Source organism: Garra rufa, chromosome 19 (genome assembly GCF_049309525.1).
Source record: "Garra rufa chromosome 19, GarRuf1.0, whole genome shotgun sequence".
NCBI lineage: Eukaryota > Metazoa > Chordata > Actinopteri > Cypriniformes > Cyprinidae > Garra > Garra rufa.
The window spans coordinates 39,470,382-39,494,092 of record NC_133379.1 but is presented as its reverse complement, the minus strand read 5'-3'; the positions used below and the strand labels follow the sequence as shown (position 1 = coordinate 39,494,092).

The following is a 23,711-nucleotide window of genomic DNA, read 5'->3' as shown; positions in this document are numbered from 1 at the left end:
ACTTCAAACTAAAAACAACATTTTCAAAACTCCCCACAAAATTTAATTCACATACAGCACAACATAACATCATCAAAAACATTTTTTTTTTCTCCTCCCTTATTTCTTTCATGAGAAGTTTAATGTCAAATAAGAATATTTCCCTTAGCCACATTTTTCTTACATTTTATCACCTATTTTTCAACATGAGAATATTCAATTACAAAGATTTTTTCCTTAAAAATATAGAAAACATTCTATCAACCTTGCAACTGTACTTGCTATGGTCTTGGAGTTATGAGTCATTATTATTGTGTATGGGACGCAGAAAACAAGTTTTTGATATTTCTTCAGGAAGTGAAGGGGCCAATTTTGTTACAAAATACAGTAACTTTTGGATACATTATGATATTCCCAAAATGGCAACTTTTTTCTGTCCTGAGATATTGAATGTCAAATAAGACAGATATGAAAAAATTCTATTGAGCACTTAAATCCGTCTTGCATTTTTATCAGCTAGTCCTCAGCAGGAGAATGTCCAAAAAAATGTTTCCTCTGACAGAACTGAAAGTTTTCTATAAAATGATACCAACCTTTAGACTTTGAGTTATGAGTCATTATTTTTGTGCATGTTACTCTGAAAAAACATCAACTTGAGTGAGGCAAAAAATGCCCTCAGGTCTTAAAGGGACAAGACTAGTGGCCCAGGATATGCTGAATCAAATGCATCAGAAAACAAACAAACAAACAAATAAATAAATGCAGCATAATTTTGTGTAATACACTTGGCAACTAAGCATGCTGTCACTTGGCAGTTTTAATAGTATGACTTTCTATTCTCTTGTACATTTAAACTAGAATATGCATTTCCTGTGCTAAAAGTGTTCCCTAGCGGTACTACAAAATAAAGCATGTTTCAAACCATCTATGAGGTTCAACTATTCCTTTTAACAAATCTCTTTTGAAATGCAATATTTCAGTCTGCTCCTTACACAAAGTTCCACATGGCATCAGTAGAATTGGAATGTAATGCAACATTTGTATTCACTACAGTTATGATACTTTATGGTGTTTTTGTCCTTTTTAGAGTGTGACAGCTGAACTTCCAGTCACTGTCTGAAAAAGAGCAGCATGAACATTTCAAATAATGTTGAGTACAAGATGGCATATTTTCATTCTTAAGTTTAAATGTAAATGTAGTTTTATGAAGAATTGGAAAAAAAACCTGTACCCTTTAGGACAATCACAATCCATTCATAGCGTGTGCAGTGGTCTACTTTCAGACACTAAGAAAACATTTATTTCATTAATGTTACAGCATTTAGGGAGAAAGGTTAACTGGATGTAGTTGTGACATTACAATTCAAATATAAATTCTTACTTTCAGGTGGCTCTAATTCTTTGCTGTTTCGTCTTACAGGTTTGTGGATCCCATGTGATTCACCAGCTTGAGAATGTTCTCCGCTTTTCAGTTCTCCTTCACACTCATCTAGAGGACTGTTTTTGTCCCCTGACACTATAGTAAAAAATTCACATATGTTAATGATTGACTGTCCAGTGAAAAGTCAGATTACAAACAATAAAAATACTTACCAGAGGGAGATGTGCTCTGATGATGTTCACTAGATCCAGGATCTCTCTGTCTCACTTCTCTCTCTCTCATCTCCAGCTGATTCTGCCTTTCATCCAGATTTCTCTGTCTGTCATCCAGATTTCTCTGTCTGTCATCCAGATTTCTCTGTCTGTCATCCAGATTTCTCTGTCTGTCATCCAGTTCTCTCTGTTTCTTATGCAGCTCTTTTTCTTTGACTTGTACTTGTTCCTCTCTCTGGATTATTGTACATTCTGATTGATCCATCTCATTGCATAGCTGACTCTCTCTCTCTTTGGACTCAGGCAGTTTTTTTACCTCATCTTTGATTCTCTCATCTAGCTTAGGGAAGTCCTTCTTGGTCTGAATTTTGAAGGCATCCATCTCATTGCATAGCCGACTCTCTCTGTTTTTGGACTCTTTGGACATATCTTTGATTCTCTCTTTTAATTTTGTCACTTCCCTTGCATTATGTTCCTTCATAACATTCATTTCCTCCTTTAGATTTTCAATCGTTTCCCCAAAATAATTTTCAGCTTTTCTAAAACATTCCAAATGATTTGTAAAAAAAGCACTGCTTTTAAATTGTGTCATTGCCTTTGTTTTTTTGAATAACTGATCAACACTTTCGTCAGTGTTCTGTAAAATGTGGTATCTGCCTCCACACATCTTCAAACAATAGTTCTTTCGGGGATTTTTGTTCCTAACCACATCTATAAATAATACCATGCAATAGTCCAAGACCTTCTCCCCGAAAACATTACTCAGTGCATGTAAAAGGTAATTCTCTCTGCCAGAGTTTTTCACATCTCTGTGTACTAACAAAAAACCATGAGGCCCTGGAAACAACTGTGATTCATAGTTCTGCAGGTCATTTTTCAAAGATTTGACTCCATTGCTGAAAAAGAAGTATGACTTCAAGTGTTTCAGCCATGTGAATGGAGTTTTTAATACAGAAACCTGTTGTCCACAAACTTTAGCCTTCCTGGGAATCAATTCTCCAAACTGAAATGCATCCCTGTTTTCTCTTTCTCCCAGGATTGTAGCACATGCTTTATCCATAAGAGCATCATCACCTCCAAGCACCATAAATCTCAGCTGTTTGTTGGAGGCTGCAGAAAATCCAGCTTCATTTGTCGGTGTTTCATCTGTTAAAAGAGTATAGAAACAAAAAAAAATTAGAAATATATGCTTAGATTTAGGTCTATGTGAATTACATGTATACTTAATCATATTTTATTATATGGTAAATGAACACTTAATTTGGTCAACTGGTATTCAATTATTCACTATTGCGTTTGTTTTATACAGTGAACGGGAGGGTTCTGTTCACTTAATTTTGTAATGGCCATGACACATTAACTCATGGAAACATGATATTATGTTGTGGCCACAAGATATTAATTCATAAGAATGTGATAATATGTTGTGGCCACAAGATAATTTTGTCGAGGTAACAACATCATTATGTCAGCCACAAGATGAGAAGTTGTGGCCTCGAGATCCTATGTAGAGGGAATGACATCCTTTTCATGGCCACGAGTTAAATGTGTAACCCGAGATTATCAGAGATGAATACAACATTTTTATTAATCCCATGGTTTTGTAAATCTGATAACAGATTGTGAATTTTTATTTAATATTTGTATATTATTATTATTTGGCTAGGACTACATTTTTATGTTTATTATAGTGTTTCTGCTTCATTCATTCTGCTGTGGCAGGCTGTCACACCAAAAACCATCCCTGCCACAACTGCAGCTTCTTAGTGACAACATAGTGGTTCAACACACATAATTCACAGTTGGAGTATTGCAGGTATTGTGCATAATTCTACTCGTTCCGCAGGTTCCATGCTTATAACACAATGAAAGATGGCGGAACGTATGATTTGCACATCTTGCCTATTTAAAGTAAAAGAGAACTCAATACAGTACTCAAGAGTAGTTTTTGTTTCATTTTTAAAATATAATTTCAGTTATTATTATTTAAATTATTTAATATGTCTATATTCATAATTCTATGTCAAACATTAATCTCAACATGAGTTAATGAATTTAATTGCACTCATGCCACCTCTGAGCCTCATTAAACGTCTGATAATGTACCTACCAGCCATTTTTTCTTATTTTGTTTCAGTAGAAATAAAAAGCTTATAAATATACATTTTTGAATTTGACATGGTAGATAACATGCTTTTAATAAAATGTAAAAAAAATAAAATAAATGCTTTATAAAGGTAAAAAAAAATGTCCCTGTAAATCAGTTTAAGATATCACCATGTATAAGGACGGTATATTTTTGTATTTATTTGTTTTTATTTTTTACCTTACTATTTACTTGTATTTTTTAGTTAAAATAAATTAAAATCTGAGTTTGAGTGCACTTGATTCTTAGGTGGGGAGGGGGCGTGGTCCATGGAAAATATTCCTGCAACCACAGCTGAAAAAAAATCCTAGAGGAAACATTGTATTGTTACTGTCATGCCCCTGTGGACTGTTCACGTTGGTTTCTCCCTCTTGTGCCCATATTTGGTTGTTCCTGTTTCCTGGTCTCATTTTCTTTATTAGTTATCACCCACACCTGTCGATGTATAATTATCCTGTCTATATTAGTTGATTTCTGTTCAGTGTTTCTTATCCCGATCTCAAGGTTACTTTGTGTGTTTACCTGACCTCCTTGTATGGAATTGCCTGCTTTGAATTTATTAAAAGCCCTGTCTTTGCAACTCGTCTACGTATGCTTCTTTGAAGGAAGTTCCTTCGTACGTGTTGTGTTTTCATTTACAAATAAAACTATGTCAATGATTTATTCCTCAACGAAACACTATAGTATTTCTAATTATAGTCTATTTATTAGCTGAAATAATATTAAATATATACCTTTAAACTGCATTGCAGTAAAAAAAAAATCCAGTCAGCATAATCAAAGCATTATTTGCATGTCAAGAAAGTAGGCTATTTACAAAACTATTTAGGATGTTAAGTAAAGCGATTAAAATGAAAGGAAAAAAACAATATAAAGGAATATAAAGTATAGTAATAATAGGCTAATAATAATAGGCTAATAGTAATAATAATATACAAACAGATATACAAAAAGATGATTAATGGATTTACAAAACTGTGGGATATATAAAAATGTTTTTGTACACCTATTTTATTTTATGTACTTTATGTAACATTTCATGATAAACTTCATTCGAATTCTATTTACATCGCATGCAACACAATCTGGTAGTCTAAGCCTATGGTTAATAATTTAATAATTTAATAAATTCTTTAGTAATTAATATAAACAAGAGAAATGTGTCAATTCCCTCAACATAAGAAGTCGTGGCCACAACAAATGGATGTCGTTCCCTCAACACAGGATCTCGAGCCCACGACATAAGAATGTTGTTACCTTAACAATATTATTTCATGGCCATGACATAATCTGACATTCCCGTGAATTAATGTCTTGTGGCCACTATTCCTATGGTTAATATGTTGTGGCTACAACAAAATTAAGTGAACTGAACCGAACTGTCCCCTCCCAGTCACCGTAGTTTTTTGTAAAGTGCTGTAGGATCTTTTCTCTTTACCAACTTAACATTTATTATTTTGTCAGATTGTCCACAAACAAATATTTTGGAATGCATCCTTTCTTTCTTTCTTTTTTAAATGATTAATCATTTCAATCATTAATCAATAATACGACTCTAAAATGCTACCTGGAAGCAAATTAATTTCTTAAACAAACTCTCAAAATGCACCTCTAAATTAGGCAACTTACCATCATCGTTCAAGAGAGGACCTGTAATTAGAAAAGAAGTCAGTGTGACAACCATATATATACGGTGACAACAGCCTGATTTGTACATTTATATAACGCTAAAGTTCATAAACTGATTGATATCCAGTGTTTCACATTACAGTTTTTTCCAGACGCTAGGACACATTTCTCAATACTTAGGTCACTTTTGCAAAACTCTTTAACACAATTCTCCTAACCGACTTTCAGCTTGGCAAAGCAGTTCATTTCACATTCAAAATGCACTACAACAACCAAAACACTTTATTCAGGTCTCAAATAAACTCATTCTTACAGAACACTAGCAAAGGTTGACAGCCGACAAACCCACTTTGTCACCCACAAAACAATGAGCTAAAAAACACCAACAACATGTAGCATTACACACTGTTTTCTTTTGTAAAACAAGGAAACATCTGTTTATAATTGCAATATATATTGTTTATAACTGCAATATATGTTACTGGAATGAATCAGACATGATGCAGAATTCGTCAATATTTTATGTTGTTTATTTATTTTTTATTTTTTTGTACTAAGTAATTTCAAGATACAAGAATTTGTATACACACCATCCACTGATACAGATACAATAGTAATGCTAATCTACTGCATTTTTAGATTTGAAATATGTTTCAATAAAATATTGCTGTTGAATTTTGTTGTCTTATTCAGTTTTGCATTATGTTATTGTTTTGAACATAAGTTTAACAGTTTTGAAAACAGTATGTAAGCATGTGTAAAATGTCCTGTACGTACAAAGATTTTTGGCAGTTGTTGTGTCTGAGTGAGAAAAGAAGTCATGAAATTTGAGAGATGTAGTCATTGAATGCATTTTGTGCCAAAACAATGATAATTGATCCTCAGTTTAGCCCACATAGACTTCTGTTGTGCTCACTGTGTGAAGAGTTTTGCAAAAGTGACCTAAGTATTGAGAAATGTGTCCTAGCGTCTGTAAAAAACTGTCATTTAACACACATAAACACACATTCTTATATTAAATAAGGTATTTAACCACTGATCTATATAATGACTCTATTATAGATCAGTGTATTTAACACGTTTTATGGCTTTAAATGCCTTTGTTATTTAAAAGAACATTTGTTTTTTTTGTTTTTTAATACGTACGTTCGAACCAACCGGCTAAGCGCCTGGTTATTATTATATTTAAATTTATTATTGTTTGCCAATTGTTTGAAGTTAAAGTTTTAACTTACTCATTTCAGTCTCGTCTCTGCTACCTGTCAAATACGAAACAAGACCGTTTTGTTATTTAATATCATACTTGCATTAGTGATTATTAGTCGTTATATATCTGATAATATTATTATGATTGACAAAAGCGAATTTACCAGAATTTACCAGACCTCTTCTTCTCCTCGCCATACTGCAGAGAATGAACAAAACATATGAAACAACAAAATATTAACTGTTAGAAACTCAAAATAAACCCATTTTTGGCCTGAGTGGATCTTCCGCAAACAAGCCTGTTTCGAAAGTGAAAGAGACAAAGCCTGTTCCTCTTACCTTTTTCTGTCGCACACCTGTCTGCTTCTGCTAATTATTAAAGGTTTAAGCTTTTAAGAATCTATCCTTAACAACACTACGTGAAGAAAAAATAAACTTGAATATCTTCATAAGTTTTTAATACGCTCCATATCAAACTCGAATAAATAATTAATTAATCCTTATGCGCAAAAAAATCTACACGTACATTTTACTTTAGCCCGCCTGTCTGTTGGGAGGTGCGTGCGTGCTCGCTCCAGGCGTGTCGTGCGCGAGCCCGTTGAGGGCGGAGGAGAACCGGTGTGAGTGAGGCTATATTACCGAAACTACCACTTACATCTTTAATTTCATTCTTAAATCTCTTACTTTGGTCGATATAATGAGTCATCTTGACACGTTTACTGTTGTAATGTGATGTATTTCAGAATGAATCAGGTATTTAATGATAAAAATGTGTTGAACACTTGATTAAATGGTGAAATGTGTTTTATGTGACAAATGGTTGATAAAATACACAACTTGATGAAATATTATGAAGGCCAGCATATTTTCCTTAAGAATAAAAAAATCACTGATGATTTTTTTTCACATGAACATGAATTTTGACGTTGTGTTTAAATGTATAACTTTGTCCCTCATCTTTATGATTGTTTATATGTGATCCTAGACCACAAACCCAGGGAAAGATGTATTACTCTTATTAGATTTTTTTTTTTTGTCGAAAATATATATTTATAGTGAAACTAATATTGGCTTGTCTCTGTGATTTGATTACCGTGGGTTTTATCACAGATAACAAAAATAATTCAGAAAAATATAAAGATAATAAAGAAAGAGATAGATCAAACAAATGAATTTTCTGATAACAATTCGTATTCATCATCTTTACTGTTAAAATCAGTATTGAATTTGTTTAATTTCAGAATTTAAAAAGATCGTTTCTAACATGCTTTACTGTAAAGCACAACATACTGCATGTATATACTGCATGTCATCGTTTCATATTTACATAAAACGTAAATATAAATTGTTGGAACATTGTTATAAATAACAAGATACTGAATTAACTTAGCTATACAAACAACATGGCTGACATTTACAAGTTTACTGTCACAATCCTTGTTTCTGTCCTACTTTGTAAGGACTTTTATGTTGAAATGTATTTCATTGTTTGCTGTTGTCAGTGTTCTTGTTTTGCTTGAGGATCTTGGATGTTTTTTGTTCTTGTCCTTTTTTCTCTAGTGGATTTTTTGCCTGGTCTATCTGGGTTTTTACCAGTCATTAAAACGTGCATGCAGTTGGAATCTCGCTGTCATATGTGAACTCTCAAAACTTCTGATACTGAGAATTTCATCTGTTCTGCATTAACATCATTGATGCAGCCTGAATAGGAGGAGAAAATAATCACATTATTTTTAATATCACAAGGATAACAATGAAAATGGTAACTTATGATATTCTAAATATCCAAATAAAGAGGTTTAAGACATGCACATTTATATCACAATTACATGTTAATGTATAAGTTGACTTTAAAACAAATCAATTGATCTGATCTAGAAATATGGAAGTTTTATCAAAGATAAAAGGCACTAACTAAATACATGTATCTGGTTTTAGGAAAATTATACATGGGTCCATCGGTTTGTTTTATACATATAGTAGTGCCTTGCAAAAGTATTCATTCCCCTTCATTTTTTTTCACGTTTTGTTGCAGCATTACGTTAAACTGCTTTAAATTCGACTGACAGAGCTTGAGAGGTGAAAAGGTGAGGCAAAGAATGGCAGCTAATTGCCAAATGCAGATGTGCAAAGCTTGTCACATCAGACCCAAAAAGGCTTGAGGCTGTAAAGGTGCTTCAACTATGTACTGAGTTAAGGGTATGAATACTTATGCAATGTACTTATTTCAGTGTTTTCTTTTTAATACATTTGTAAAATTTGCAAATCTGGTTTTTGCTTTGTCATTATTATGGTGTATGGAGTGTAAATTGATGTGGGGAAAAAAGTAATTTAAAGCAGTTTAACATAATGCTGCAACACAAAATGTGAAAAAAATGAAGGGGTATGAATACTTTTGCAAGGCACTGTAAAGTTGTGAGGACATTTACATTTATGCATTAAGCACGTTTATCCAAAGCAACTTATAAAAGAGGAACCAAAGCAATTTGGCATGTTTATTAGACAACTAGATTAGAAAACAAGCTAGAGAAAACTGGAAATGCAAGACATTTAACCTAATCAGCTAAATGACTACTTGTGATGAACTGAATAAACACTTTTTTAATCCACAAACTCACCTCAGTCTGTTTAGAGAACAAACATTTGTCCATGTTCACTTTTAGATACTAAAAACAAAAATGTGTAGTTATTTGTTAATATATTTCATGTTTTTATTTTTCAGAGATGTTCTATTTGCTTTACTGAAACATAGTTTAAACAATCATCTTTTTCAAACATATATTAAATTACTTATTTTAATATTTTCTTTAATTGACACAAACATGGTTAATTATACAACTCTAACCGTTGAGTGGATCTATTTCCTTGCTGCCCCGTCTTAGTGTTTTCAATCCGTCAGACGTCTGTGATCCACTAATTTGTGAATCTTCCTCTCTGGTCTCAATCTCTCCTTCTTTTTCCCCTTTGCTTAAAGACACTTACAAAAAAAAAAAAAAAGATATTAAAAACCATTGACATTCCACAAGAATTTAGTGGTCTGTGTTCACAATTTCAGACCTAATATGATTTCAATTACAATACAGAAATCAGCTTATTCTTATAAAATTTTTCAATAACAATTTTCTTTAAATGTTAATTCTTACTGTTGGGTGTTTCTGTTTCCTTGCTGCCCCGTCTCACTCTCACAAACATCTGTGATCCACTGGCTTGTGATTCTTCTTCTCTGGACTCAATCTCTCGTTCATCTTTGTGTTCAGGCACTTAAAATATAATAGATATGGTAATTTTCTTCTCTGTGTTTGAGTCATTTTTTTATGTAAAATCAAAGGTTGATTAATTTCAAATTTTTATCTGAAATTAATTTTTCACTTGGTAAAAGATGGGCAACATGGCCAGGTTGTGTGAGACGACCTTATCCTTAGAAATCAACTAATGTGACTCAGACTAGGTACAAATTCCCCATGGAGATTAATTTGTTTTGTGTGATAAGTGCATAAAACCATTAAAATTCAACATGGATTTAAAGGTCCATGTTCACATTTTTAGACACTAAGAATAGAGAATTTTCAGCTGAAACTGTTTAATTAGCTTTATGATAAACAGTTACACATTTTAAACAAACTGGTAGTTTTTTAAACGACTGTGGTCTATAATATCACAAAAGAAAAGCTATTCACAATAAAAGTTTTTTTTTATTTTTATTTTTTATGTTAATTCTTACTGTTGGGTGGATCAATTTCCTTGCTGCCCCGTATCACTCTCACAAATACAACAGTTTTGGACAAATATTCAAAATTCCACTTTGTATGTATAACATATTGCATAAAACTGCACTTAAAACAGGACTGACAGTTCTTTTAGATATTCTTAAAGGGGACATCGGATGCCCGTTTTCCACAAGTTGGTATGATTCTTCAGGGTCTTCATGAAATGTCTGCAACATACTGCAATACCCTTTTTACCTCGTCAAAAACAGCTCTGTTCACAGCGAATGTCTCTTTAAATGATAATGCCCCTCTCTTCCGTGGGGCATTACCACAAGACACATGAATTGCTGCCTTGGACTCCCTTAATAGGAGTCCATAAAGGTGGTTTATTCAAACAGCTATTTACATTAGAAAGTAATGGGCTGCAAACTGTAACTACTCAGGTTTAGACTCAGACAGCCTGTAATGCACTGGCTGTGAAACCTAACTAAAAAGTTAAAAAGGTCACATTTTAATCCGATGTCCCCTTCAAATAGTATGAATGATACTGCTGAAACTCACTTACCTTCTGGTCTTTGTGCTGTCCTTGGATGTCCTTTTGTTAGCAGGGATTGTTTAACTCCTGCTTCAGTCAGTTTCTGTTCTAGTGTTGTGAGCTTCTGCCTCTCTTCTTGCAGCATTGTATCTTTTAGGTCAACTTTTGATTTAAGGTCGCTAATTTCCTTCTGTAAATTCTGCACTGTCTTATTCATCTCTGTCAATTTTCTCATCAGTTCACTCTCCTTTTTCTCATATTCAGTTTTGTATTCCCTGTGAAGATGAGCTGAAACTTTTTCAAAGAACTCAAAATTATTTATTAAACATTTACTTTTTTTATTCTGTGTCATTGTCTCAACTTTTACAAATAAATCTGCTACGCTTTGGTTTGTGCTGTTTATTATATGGTACCTGTTACCACATGCCTTGACACAACTATTATTTTTCTGATTATGAGATTCTTTGATGAACAGCACCATACTGTAGTCTAAAGCCTCTTGACCAAATGCTTCTTTGATGGCATCTAAAAGGCAAAGCTCTTTACTACTCGTGCCATCAATGACTAAGAGAAAGGCATGTGGCCCGGGAAAGACCAGCGATTCACAAATCTCCATTTCATTTTTCAATGATTTGACTGCATTTTTGAAAAACCAGAATGATTTCAAGCGTTCCAACCAGTTAACTGGAGTTGTCACTACAGACACGTGACGACCATGAACATGACCCTCTATTAACGTGCATATTGCAGGACGGCACCTCGAAAATGACTGGCTTTCCCCTAATATGAACGCAGGAACTTTATTCATTAGATTATTATCACTTCCCAGTACTACAAATCTCATGTTTTCAGTGGAGCCAGTGGAATGTCCTGCTGCCTGTGTGAATGTTCCATCTGTTAATAAGGATACAATTAATAAGATAACAAATGGAAAAGCACACTCTTTAAAAACAAAAACACAGATCTATTCACCACATCACTGCTTATTACACAGATCTCTGGGATACTTGATTTAGATTAAATACTGTGATTGAACAAATATTTGGGAACACTTTAGAATAAGGAACACATTGTATTAAGAGTTTTACCTCAATAAACTCATAATTTGCTGCTTATATTTAGTAAGGTAGTTGTTAAGTATTGAGGTGGGTTATGGGACTTAGAACATGTCATACAGAAAAAGGCATTAATATGTGCCTTTAAGTTCTAATAAACAGCTACAGTGCCTTGCAAAATTATTCATACCCCTTCATTTTTTTCACGTTTTGTTTTGTTGCAGCATTATGTTAAACTGCTTTAAATGACTCTTTTTTCCACATCAATCTACAACTCATACACCATAATGACAAAGCACAAAACAGGTTTGTAACAACTTTGCAAATTTATTAGAAATAAAAAAACTGAAAAGATCCCGTTGTATAAGTATTCATACCCTTTTCTGGGACACTCGAAATGTAGCTCAGGAGCTTTCATGTTACTTCTAGTTGTTACTACACTTTGAGTGGAGTTAAACTGTGGCAAATTCATTTGAATGAGTCTGATTTAGAAAGGCACACACCTCTCAGAAAAGGTCTAACAGCTGAAAATGCATATCAGCGCAAAAACCAAGATAACTGCCTGTAGAGCTCAGTGACAGACTTGCGTAAAGGCAATGATCTAGGGAAGAGTTCAGAAACAAATCTGCTGCATTGAAGGTTCACAGAAGCATTATCCATAATGGAAGAGGATTGGAACAACTAGGACTCTAGAAAATGTCTGCCAGCCCCCATCCAAGCTGACAGAGATGGAGAGGTGAAAAGGTGAGGCAAAGAATGGCAGATAATTGCCAAATGCAGATGTGCAAAGCTTGTTACATCATACCCAAAAAGACTTGAGGCTGTAAAGGTGCTTCAACTATGTACTGAGTTAAGGGTATGAATACTTATGCAATGTACTTATTTCAGTGTTTTATTTTTAATAAATTTGTCAAATTTGCAAATCTGGTTTTTGCTTTGTCACTATTATGGTGTATGGAGTGTACATTGATTATGGGAAAAACTAATTTAAAGCAGTTTAACATAATGCTGCAACAAAACAAAATGTGAAAAAAACACGAAGGGGTATGAATACTTTTGCAAGGCACTGTAATATGCTAGGAATATGCATGCTAATAAGCAGTTAAAAGTGGGAACTGGACCTTAAAATAAAGTGTTACCTGTATGTTGAAAATCTGCATCATCATTTTCTCCTGTGAGTGAAAATGCTTGAAGTTAAGACACATTCATGTTGGCCTGCCATTTCAAGAGTTTAGTATTTGAAGAAGTCCTGTCAATGTACTTAAAAGTGCTGAGGATGCTTTAAACATGTCATTCTGTGCACCAAAACAATATGGATAAATTAAAATAATAGCTACATTAATGATTTGACCATATAGGGACAATTCTAAGATCTACAGTGATTTAAATACAGTTGTGTGGACTGATACAGTGATGCTGACACTTTTACATTTACAGTAATGGAGGACACAATGACTTTAGAAAAGTTACTTTAATATTAAAAATTCTATTTTTTATGATGATTTAAATCTTGTTTTAAAATTTAATTGACTTGTATAATCTTTTGACCCAGTACATTATAATTAGAATGCATCAGTACTTTTTACAGCTGGATTGAATAACCTTCAAGATTTCTTGTTTGAAATTGTTATGGAGTCAATACTCTTAAATGCTACTTGGAAAGAAATTAATTTCATAAATCAGCTTTTAAAATGTACCTCCAAATTAGACAACTTACCATCATCATTTATGAGAGGACCTGTAATAAGAAAAGAAGATTCATACAGTGATTTATCTCCTTAAAGGTTTTATATTAACTGTCATTTAACATTACGGGAATTCTTAAATTAAGTTTTTGTTCATATGTAGGCTACACATTTTCACATTCAGCTGTTTTATTTTTGTCTGACCTTTTCTAAAAAGAATGTATGAAATTATACATATTAAATTACATTACATACATACATAGGCTATGTACATGAGTTATGATAAACTTTGTTTGCCATTATTGGATAACTTACTAATTTCAGTCTCGTCTGTGTGACCTGTCAAATACAAATAAGCAGGTTTTGTTATTTAATATCATACTTGCATTAGTCGTTATATATTCCATAATAATCTGACAAACGTTAATTCACTAGCAGAATTCACAAGAGGACACATTTACTTTTACAAAGCAAGATCAAAAAATAGTGTAGAAAGTTGATTTTACTGACCGTGTCTTCTCCTCGCCATACTGCAGAGAGTTAATAAAATATTAAGTGACAAAACATCAACTGTTAGAAAAATATCCCCATTTTGGGCCTGAAACGATTTTCCTCAAACAAGCCTGTTTCCGAAAGTTAAAGTATAAAGTCTGATCTCTGCTGCCGCACCTAACGTTACCTGCCCCGCTACATAATAAAGGTTTTCTTAATTTTTTAAATTATACTTAATACTTTTCTTATGTTACTATCTTTGCTCATAAAGTCGAGTCGAATTGAAGTTTAATTTTATGAATGAATTATAAGTATGTTAGAATTTAGATAAAAGTCCCCTATCTTGGGCGAAGCGCAACGTGCTCGCTTCAGGCGTGTCGTGCACGAGCCCGTTGAGGGCGGATTACGTCAGTTACAGTCACCGTGTAACACGGACACAGATCAGAGGAGAACCGATGAGGGTATGTCATAATATTACCGACACTATCACTTACATCCTTAACTGCATTCCTGAATCTCTTACTTTAGTCGATATAATGAGTTCTCTTCACATTTGTCGGTGTTATTGTTAAATATAAGGCTCAATGACAGCTGTGACTCCTTTAGCCAATGCTAAATTAGCTTAGCATGCTGTCATCTCAGTCTATTCTGACTAATTTACTGAGGCACGATATTAATAGCTTTTTGTTGTCTTTAATGTATTGCAAAGGCAATATGATAATGTGAAATGTTGCCGGTCTCCAGCTGAAACTGTTATAAATGTGATCGTGCTAATGCTAGTAAACAAAACAGCCTCAGAGTTTGTCATTTCTCTTTTCAGAAATGTTATGTATTTCAATTAATGACAGATAGCTTTTATTACTGATGGTTGTGTTTAATTTATGAATAGTTTTCACGTATTTTCCATGTAATCAAGATATGACATCAAATGTTTAAGTCCATTAAAAGTTATCTCAAGGAAAAGTTAATAAGGAGTGCAAAAAATTATGAGAATATGAAGAATATGAGAAAAGAGCGAAGGAAAGCATAAAAAAGCTTCAAAAATAGTTTATCATTGGTTTACTGAATAATATTGGTTGGTTGAATAATATTAGAATGTATCTATGACTGTTTTGATTTAAGTTATCACATAGCTTTGAGCATTTTGTTGTTTTCCACATTTTACAAATTGAAAAAGAAAGAAGTGTAAAATAGGTGAATTTATTTAAACGTTAATTCAAAACTTTTGTCAGTAACATGTGGATGAGCAGCTGAGATGAGTTTTGATCAGTTTGTGTTCTGTTGATAGGTGTCCCACTGAAGCCATGATGATGCTGTCGCGTCTCTTCAGGCTCCATGGCCTGTTCGTCGCCTCTCATCCGTGGGAGGTGATCGTGGGAACTATTGCTGTGACAATGTGTCTGATGTCCATGAACGCTTTCACTACCAGTGACCAGATCTGTGGCTGGAACCATCAGTGTCCCAAAGTACAGGAGGTACCTAGATCAAATCATAAAAACGTTCTGTAGATCTCTCTTTGTATATCACACAAGGTTTATAGCTTAGTTCCTGTTTAAACTGTTTATTTACCTGCTAAAGTCTACCTCAGGTTGCAGATATAAGTTATATAAGAACAAATGTTAACATGCAAATATGTTGTTGTTCATTCTTAGAAAATTCTAAGTGGTGACATGATCATTTTAACCATTACGAGATGCGTAGCCATCATTTACATCTACATTCAATTCAAAAACCTCCGTCAGCTCGGCTCCAAATACATTCTGGGTGAGTGTCTTTCTCTGAAGAGCGATTACTTTTGTAATGTGATGTATTTCTGAATGAATCAGTTATTTAATTAATTACAGTTAAGGATAAGGAACATGAATTTTGACATTGTGTTTAAATGTATAACTTATATTATACATTTATTATACTTAAAGGTATATTTGTAGGAATAGCCAGCAACACATATGGGTTAAAATTAAAAAATCATTGGGGATATTTTGTAAATTTCCTACCGTAAATATTAAATCTTATTTTTAATAGTAATATGCATTGCTAAGAACTTCATTTGGACAACTTTAAAGGCAATTTTCTCAATATTTTTTATTTATTTATTAATTTTAGATTCCAGATTTTCAAATAGTTGTATCACGGCCGCCAAATATTGTCCTATCCTTTCAAACCATGCATCAATGGAAAGCTTTTACATGATGTGTATGTATATATATATATATATATATATATATATATATATATATATATATATATATATAAAACCTTATGACTGGTTTTGTAGTCCAAGGCCACATTATAAGAGGCATTTATTGTTGTTTTGTGTGTTTTGTATCCAGGTATCGCTGGTCTGTTCACGATCTTCTCCAGTTTTGTGTTCAGCTCTGTGGTCATTCACTTTCTTGGCAAAGAGCTCACAGGACTAAAGTATGAATCTCATCTGTCTCTTATATTCTGTATATCCTCAATGTCTTGAGCCTGTCTCTAAACAGTTTCTTCATGTTTCTCCAGTGAGGCTCTGCCATTCTTCCTGTTGTTGATCGATCTGTCTAAAGCCTGCACACTAGCCAAGTTTGCTCTCAGCTCAAACTCACAGGTACAAAAAAAGGATTTCACGTCAATATGTCTTAAACAGCATCATGAATATTGCATTTTGTTTTTCATGGGCTTTTATTTGAGTCCCACAATTGTCCTTAAGTGTTTACAGTTTTTTATTTTTAAATGTATTTTATTATTAGTTAATTACATTTTTTGTGAACTAGTGATCAATTAAATTAAAGGTGATACATTTAAATAAATAGTTTCAATATTTATCATGCAAGTCATTGGTTTGTTTGCATCATCACTGAAGTGAATGTTATACGAAATGAACAGAAATACACATAAAAAAGTGGATTTTGTTTTTTGTTACTATGTGCTCTAATCCATTTATTATAGTTTAGTGAAACAAAAACTATTAAAAAATGTTATTTGAAATAAAAAAAGCTTTTTTATTAAAGCTTATTATTAAATTGAAAAGTGGACCGTTAAAATAAATATTTTCAATATTTATCATGCAAATCATTGGTTTGTTTCCATCATCATTGAAGTGAATGTTATACAAAATGGACAAAAATACACATTCAAAAAAAGTGGATGTTGCTGTTTGCTACTATGTTGTAATCAATTTTATTGTTATAGTTTACTAAAACTATAACCATTAAAAAAATGTTATTTAAAAAAAAATATTTCTTAACTTTATTTAGTTTAACTTGCTGTACTCAAATAACTAAAACTCAAATGAAAAAATATTTGTATTAATATATGGACATTTAAAAAATAAAAACTAATAAAAATGACCAAAACAACAAAATTACTTCAAAATTTAAATGAAAATGGGAATATAAAAAAAATGTATATATATGAGTGAAAACACTAATAGTATAATGATAAAAAAATATGCAATAACACTGATTGTAATATAAATGTAAATATTGATGGGTCATGTGATTTACAGGAGGAGGTCAGAGAGAATATTGCTAAAGGTATGGCCATCCTGGGACCCACTTTTACCCTGGATGCACTCGTGGAGTGTCTGGTCATCGGTGTGGGCACCATGTCTGGTAAGTTAACATTGTATATCTCATTATCTCTTGATTTCTCTCTTTACTTTTGATTTTTCCTCCAAAGTAGGTGACACATATGAATGGTTACTATAGTGTGGATAAAACATGGATTTTTGTGACTAAATTGTGGTCCAAATCTTGCTTTAAATGTCATTTTATACATCTCTCATAATACCTTTCTGTCTGATTGCAGGTGTGCGTCAGCTGGAGATCATGTGCTGTTTCGGCTGCATGTCGGTTCTGGCCAATTACTTTGTGTTCATGACCTTCTTCCCTGCCTGTGTGTCGCTGGTATTAGAGGTCAGTGTTTATTTGTTGTTTTAAGATGTTCTGTATAACCCAGATATGAGCAAACATTGACCCTAGTCACTCACCCCTGTCTCGTCCAGCTGTCCCGTGAGAGTCGAGAGGGTCGGCCCATCTGGCAGCTCAGCCATTTCGCTCGTGTTCTGGAGGAAGAAGAGGGAAACAAGCCAAACCCCGTCACTCAGAAAGTCAAAATGATCATGGTGAGTTTAGGAAACATCATGTTGGCATCACCTGTTTTCAACATGGATAATAATCAGAAATGTTTCTTGAGCAGCATATGTCAGCATTAGAATTAGGGATGCATCGAAATTAAAATTCTAGGCCTAAGCAAACAAAATTACACACTGGGCCGAAGGGCAAAGACTGATTACCAAACACAGTTTTTTTTTTTTTCTCTATGTATTTTGCTGTATTTTTCACCATTGCATAAATTTAACAGCCAATATTTGCATTTACAGTTACAAAACAACAATTTAAAAATATTTACTTAACACTGAACATTTGTAACATTCTAGTAGACATTACAGCTTACAAACAAATAACAGTTATCTTGAAATTAATAAATTAGTACAATAATATTCTTTGGACATTTTCAAGACCCCCTTCTTGAATCAGGCATGTGTTTTTAATGTACAAATAAATGCAGCCTTGCTGAGCAAAGGAGAATGTTATAATAAATGTATTAATAGAGCTGTTATCAATAATTTTGTTACTTTTTTTTATTTTATTTTACAGAACAACAGTAAAATTGCAATACTAACATTTATGAATGTTGACTTTTATTTGATCGCGTCTTGTCAGTTTTTGGTATAATTTATTCTTTTCGTTTATAATTTCGGTTGCCTAACATTTGGTGCATCCCTAATTAGAATAATTTCTGAAGGATCATGTGACACTGAAGACTGAGTAATGATGCTGAAAAATCAGCTTTGCATCATAGGAATAAATTACATTTTAACATATATTCACATAAAACATATTTTAAATGCCAAAAATATTCACAATATGATAGTTTTACTGTATTTTTAATAAAACAAATGCAGCCTTCTAGACGCCTTTGACTGTTCTGTTTTTTGTTTGGTTCAGTCTTTGGGTCTGGCGCTGGTTCACGCTCACAGTCGACTCGTGACCGAATCTCCGACGCACAACATGAGCAGTTCAGACGTGGTTCTGCCCACACCAAACATGGAGTCTGACAGAACTATGTCCAGGTATGAACTGAGAAACATGGCACTGTTTAGAAAGAAAACTGCTCTATTTATTCAATCATTTCTAATAATCTCCTTTTTTTCCTCAGTGTGGATCTGGAGCAGGTCATCACGCTCTCTCTCGCTCTGTTGTTGGCGGCCAAGTATGTTTTCTTCGAGCAGGCTGAAACGGAATCCTCCCTGTCAATCAAATCTCCAGTGGCCATGCCCCACTGCTCCCTGACCAATAGGAGAGGAGGAGAGGAGTGCTGTCAGAGGGAGTTGGCCCCGCCCAAAGCCCTGATAGGGGTCCCTACAAATAAAAGTGACAGAGAGCCGGTTGATCCATCAGATGGAAACCATGGGGAGGAAAGAATTGATGATCTTCAGTCTCACCAACGCCGTCCTGTGGATGAATGTCTGATGATACTCAAAGACCCCAAAGTAATTCATCAATTACAGTCACATGCATGTTGACAGACCTTAGAACTGTCACTTTTTTGAAACTGAGATTTATACATAATCTGAAAGCTGAATATGACAATATTTGGCCAAGATACAAATATTTGAAAATCTGGAGTCTGAGGGTGCAAAAAAATTTAAATATTGAGAAAATCAACTTCAAAGTTGTCCATATAAAGTTCTTAGTGATGCATATTACTAATCAAAAATTAAGTTTTGATATATTTATGGATTTGATATTTATTTAAATTTACAAAATATCTTCATGGAAGTTTTCCCAATAGTTTTTTTGGTTTGTTTTCTTGTTTTGTTTCTTTCCTTCTGTTTGTTCATTTATTGTTTTTAATGTTTTGATGGTTTGTTTTTTTCACATTCATACATATTCTTTTTTTGTTATATCTGATTTTGTCTGTTCACTCATTTTTTTTCGCTTTAATTTGTTCTTTGTTTTGATTGGTTTAATGTATTTGTCTTGGTTTCCTGATGATTGTTAATTCGTTTATTTGTTCTTTAGTTTATCTGCTTGTTTTCTTTGCTTCAGATGATTTGGGACCCTAAACCACAAAAGCAAACTTTAGTAGCGCAGGTTATATTTGTAGCAATAGCCAAAAATACATTGAATGGGACAAAATTATTGATTTTTCTTTTATGCCAAAAACTAGGTAAAGATCATGTTCCATGAAGATATTTTGTAAATTTCCTACCATAAATATATCAAAACTTATTTTTTGATTAGTAATACGCATTGCTAACAACTTAATTTGGACAACTTTAAATGTGATTTTCTCAATATTTCAATTTCATACATCAATGGAAAGCTTATATACTCAGCTTTCAAATGATGTATACATCTTAATTAAAAACTTTTGGCCCTTATGACTGGTTTTGTGGTCCAGGGTCAAATGTATTCTAATGTTTTGTTTCTTTGGACAACCAAACTTCATGTGATTTACAAGATCTCTTTCTCTTCTTTCAGAGGGGAGCTCAATGCCTGACTAACGCTGAGGTAATGGCATTAGTGGAATGCAGGGGCATTCTGGGATACCGTTTAGAAGCAGTAATGGAGAGTCCAGAAAGAGGCGTGGCCATACGCAGAGAAATGCTCTCTTCCAAACTCCCGGACACATCGGCGCTGGAGAACCTGCCCTACAAACACTACGACTACTCGAAGGTACTGCTTACGATTGGCTGCTCCTGAGACCCAGGGTCACATGTCTGACAACATTACAGCTGATTGGATGTTTAAATGTCATTTCATTGTTCTCAGGTGATTGGCACCAACTGTGAGAACGTGATTGGATACGTTCCTGTGCCAGTGGGCGTGGCCGGACCACTCCTATTGGACGGGAAAGAATTCCATGTCCCTATGGCGACAACAGAAGGATGTTTAGTGGCCAGCACTAACCGAGGATGCAGAGCCGTCACAGTGAGTCATGTGGTTATTTTTTTTTTTTTTTTTTAAAAAAAAAGGGAAAGGTCTTTATTTAGTTTGTTTTTTTTCTCTCATGTCTGTAGTTATCGGGTGGCGTGAGCAGTCGTGTTCTCGCGGATGGAATGACTCGAGGGCCGGTGGTTCAGTTGCCGTCGGCATGTCGTGCAGCAGAGGTCAAGGGCTGGCTGGAGACTCCAGAGGGTTTCAGTTCCATCAAACAGGCCTTCGATCACACCAGCAGGTCAGAGAGCAAAGGTCACATACAGAATACGCCCTATATAGCACTGCTGTGTGATCGGGGTAACTTGAAATAGCTCTGAAATAACGGTGTGTGTTTTTCAGGTTTGCTCGTCTGGACCGGCTGCAGGTCAGTTTGGCCGGAAGGAACCTGTACATCCGCTTCCAGTCTCAGACTGGAGACGCCATGGGCATGAACATGCTGTCAAAGGTGTGTGTGATGAACCAGAGCTTGAATGTCTCTCGTATTACAGCAGATTTATGGTTCACAGAGCAGCTGACCTTCATACTTGAACTCTACTCTAGTCCTGACTTTAATAGATGCTCCTACTTTATTTTAAAAGCATTTTTTTTTTTAGGGCTGTCAAACAATTAATCACAATTAATCGCATTCAAAATAAAATTTTGTTTATGTAATGTGTTTACATATATGTGTACTGTGTATATGCATGTTTTAGAAAAATGTTGTGTTTATATATTAAATATTTATATGTAATATGTTATATGAATATAAATATATACATGTAAATATTTTCAATGTATATACTGTATGTGTCTGTATTTATATACATAATACATACAACAGTAAACTTTATTTTGAATGCGATTTAATTTAATTTAATCATTTGACAGCACTAATTTATATTTAAATACATACCTATATAATTTATTTTATATAAATCAAATAAACTTTTATATACTAAAATCTTTCAGTGAGTTCAGTATAGGTATTAGTTTATAAAAATGTATATTTTTAAATATATGTATACATATATACAGTGTATATATATATATTTTTTTGTTTATTGACAGTTACTTTTTTTTATTACCTAAATGTCTAATAATTATTCAGTTTACAAATTTTACAAATTATTTCAATTAATTGTTCCATTATTGTGTGTGTGCGTGTGCGTGTGACCCTGTACCACAAAACCTAAGGGTAAATTTTTTAAAATTGAGATGTATACATCTAAAAGCTAAACAAATCAGCTTTTCATTGATGTATGGTTTGTTAGGATAGGACAATATTTTGATAGGATAATAATTTTGACCAATATTGTTGGCTATTGCTACAAATACACCTGTGCTACTTAAGACTTAAGTTTTGTGATCCAGGGTCATATATATATATATATATAAAACGTACATGATTTCCCACCAATCATTTCAACCTAAAATACAGTGACCAAAAATCTGAGACCAAGTGTAATGGGATTTTTTCCAGGAAATATTTTGAGAAGTTTGTATTGGTTTATTGTTACGATGGTTGTTTGTGTCGGTTTGTGTTTTCAGGGAACAGAACAGGCTCTCAGCAAACTTCAGGAGCGTTATCCTGACATGCATTTGCTAGCGGTCAGCGGGAACTACTGCACCGATAAAAAAGCCGCCGCTGTCAACTGGATCTACGGCAGAGGAAAGTCCACCGTGTGTGAAGCCATCATTCCGGCACGAGTCGTCAAAGAGGTCAGACCGGTTTAAGATCAGAGTTTTCTAAGGGTCACATAAATGCTCTTCCTCTAGGAGGCATCAGAAAACCAAATCCTCAACCTCAGGCTGGGTTTTGTTTAATGTTACAGGTGTTGAAGAGCAGCACAGCGGCTCTGGTGGAGCTCAACATCAATAAGAATCTGGTGGGTTCAGCGATGGCCGGAAGCATCGGGGGTTTCAACGCTCATGCGGCAAACATCGTAACGGCCATTTACATCGCCTGCGGACAGGTGAGACCTACAGCCATCAACAGAACATCTAAACTCTGCTTTATTAACATGCATATTACTCATCATAGTAAAAAATAAAAAGAAGAAATGATCTGAATTGATCGATTATATTCTGGTGTGTAGGATCCAGCGCAGACGGTGGGCAGCAGTAACTGTATTACCCTGATGGAGTGTGTCGGGACGGATAGAGAGGATCTGTACGTGTCCTGCACCATGCCGTCATTAGAGCTGGGAACTGTGGGAGGAGGAACTGGGCTGCCTGCCCAACATGCGTGTTTACAGGTAATGCACACAGACAAACACACTCTCAAACAACACAAAGGCTCTAGATGAGCTAAAGGCTGTTCTGTGTTGATCAGATGTTAGGTGTTCACGGCGCCAGCCATCAGTGTCCCGGTGAGAACTCACGGACGCTGGCGCGGATCGTCTGTGCCACGGTTCTGGCCGGAGAGCTCTCTCTGATGGCCGCTCTCGCTGCTGGACACCTCGTCAAGAGTCACATGACTCACAACAGGTACAACACACACCTGCATTGATAATATGAACAGTGACTTCAGTATGGAGAAATCTTTCCTTTCTATAAACACAAATGACTTTTAATTCTTTTTTCAATGTCATGTATTTTTTAATATATATATATAATTCTTATATACGGTATAATATATATAATTTTTCCACAAGGATATATATATATATATATATATATATATATATATATATATATATATATATATATATAT

At 34.0% G+C, this 23,711-nt stretch overlaps 3 protein-coding genes across 3 annotated transcripts in view; 1 reads left to right on the top strand and 2 right to left on the bottom strand.

The window, feature by feature from the left end:
• Positions 1–62: 62 nt before the first annotated feature.
• On the bottom strand, positions 63–7,078 carry LOC141293064 (uncharacterized). The gene is made up of 8 exons (XM_073825105.1): positions 6,893–7,078; positions 6,718–6,752; positions 6,583–6,606; positions 5,348–5,368; positions 1,573–2,718; positions 1,361–1,495; positions 1,211–1,265; positions 63–1,095 (listed from the first exon to the last, which is right to left on the bottom strand). The coding sequence occupies exons 2-7, from the start codon at positions 6,749–6,751 to the stop codon at positions 1,234–1,236; spliced, it is 1,392 nt and encodes a 463-aa protein (XP_073681206.1). The 5' UTR covers position 6,752; positions 6,893–7,078; the 3' UTR covers positions 63–1,095; positions 1,211–1,233.
• A 735-nt stretch (positions 7,079–7,813) lies between these two features.
• Positions 7,814–14,174, bottom strand: LOC141293084 (uncharacterized). Its single transcript, XM_073825137.1, has 9 exons — positions 14,046–14,174; positions 13,851–13,874; positions 13,568–13,588; positions 12,990–13,022; positions 10,826–11,689; positions 9,697–9,813; positions 9,399–9,530; positions 9,172–9,219; positions 7,814–8,254 (listed from the first exon to the last, which is right to left on the bottom strand). Exons 1-8 carry the CDS (start codon positions 14,062–14,064, stop codon positions 9,182–9,184), a joined length of 1,248 nt encoding a protein of 415 aa, XP_073681238.1. The 5' UTR covers positions 14,065–14,174; the 3' UTR covers positions 7,814–8,254; positions 9,172–9,181.
• A 248-nt stretch (positions 14,175–14,422) lies between these two features.
• hmgcrb (3-hydroxy-3-methylglutaryl-CoA reductase b) overlaps positions 14,423–23,711 on the top strand; it is an 11,810-nt gene continuing 2,521 nt past the window's right edge. The window contains exons 1-18 of the mRNA XM_073824276.1: positions 14,423–14,488; positions 15,316–15,502; positions 15,680–15,791; positions 16,361–16,448; positions 16,533–16,617; positions 17,518–17,623; positions 17,820–17,926; positions 18,016–18,135; positions 19,022–19,146; positions 19,233–19,566; positions 20,561–20,755; positions 20,852–21,010; positions 21,100–21,257; positions 21,359–21,464; positions 22,547–22,717; positions 22,831–22,971; positions 23,095–23,253; positions 23,331–23,485. Of these exons, the coding sequence (XP_073680377.1) occupies positions 15,332–15,502; positions 15,680–15,791; positions 16,361–16,448; positions 16,533–16,617; positions 17,518–17,623; positions 17,820–17,926; positions 18,016–18,135; positions 19,022–19,146; positions 19,233–19,566; positions 20,561–20,755; positions 20,852–21,010; positions 21,100–21,257; positions 21,359–21,464; positions 22,547–22,717; positions 22,831–22,971; positions 23,095–23,253; positions 23,331–23,485 (2,492 nt within the window). The 5' untranslated portion in view covers positions 14,423–14,488; positions 15,316–15,331. The remainder of the gene's footprint in view (positions 14,489–15,315; positions 15,503–15,679; positions 15,792–16,360; positions 16,449–16,532; positions 16,618–17,517; positions 17,624–17,819; positions 17,927–18,015; positions 18,136–19,021; positions 19,147–19,232; positions 19,567–20,560; positions 20,756–20,851; positions 21,011–21,099; positions 21,258–21,358; positions 21,465–22,546; positions 22,718–22,830; positions 22,972–23,094; positions 23,254–23,330; positions 23,486–23,711) is intronic.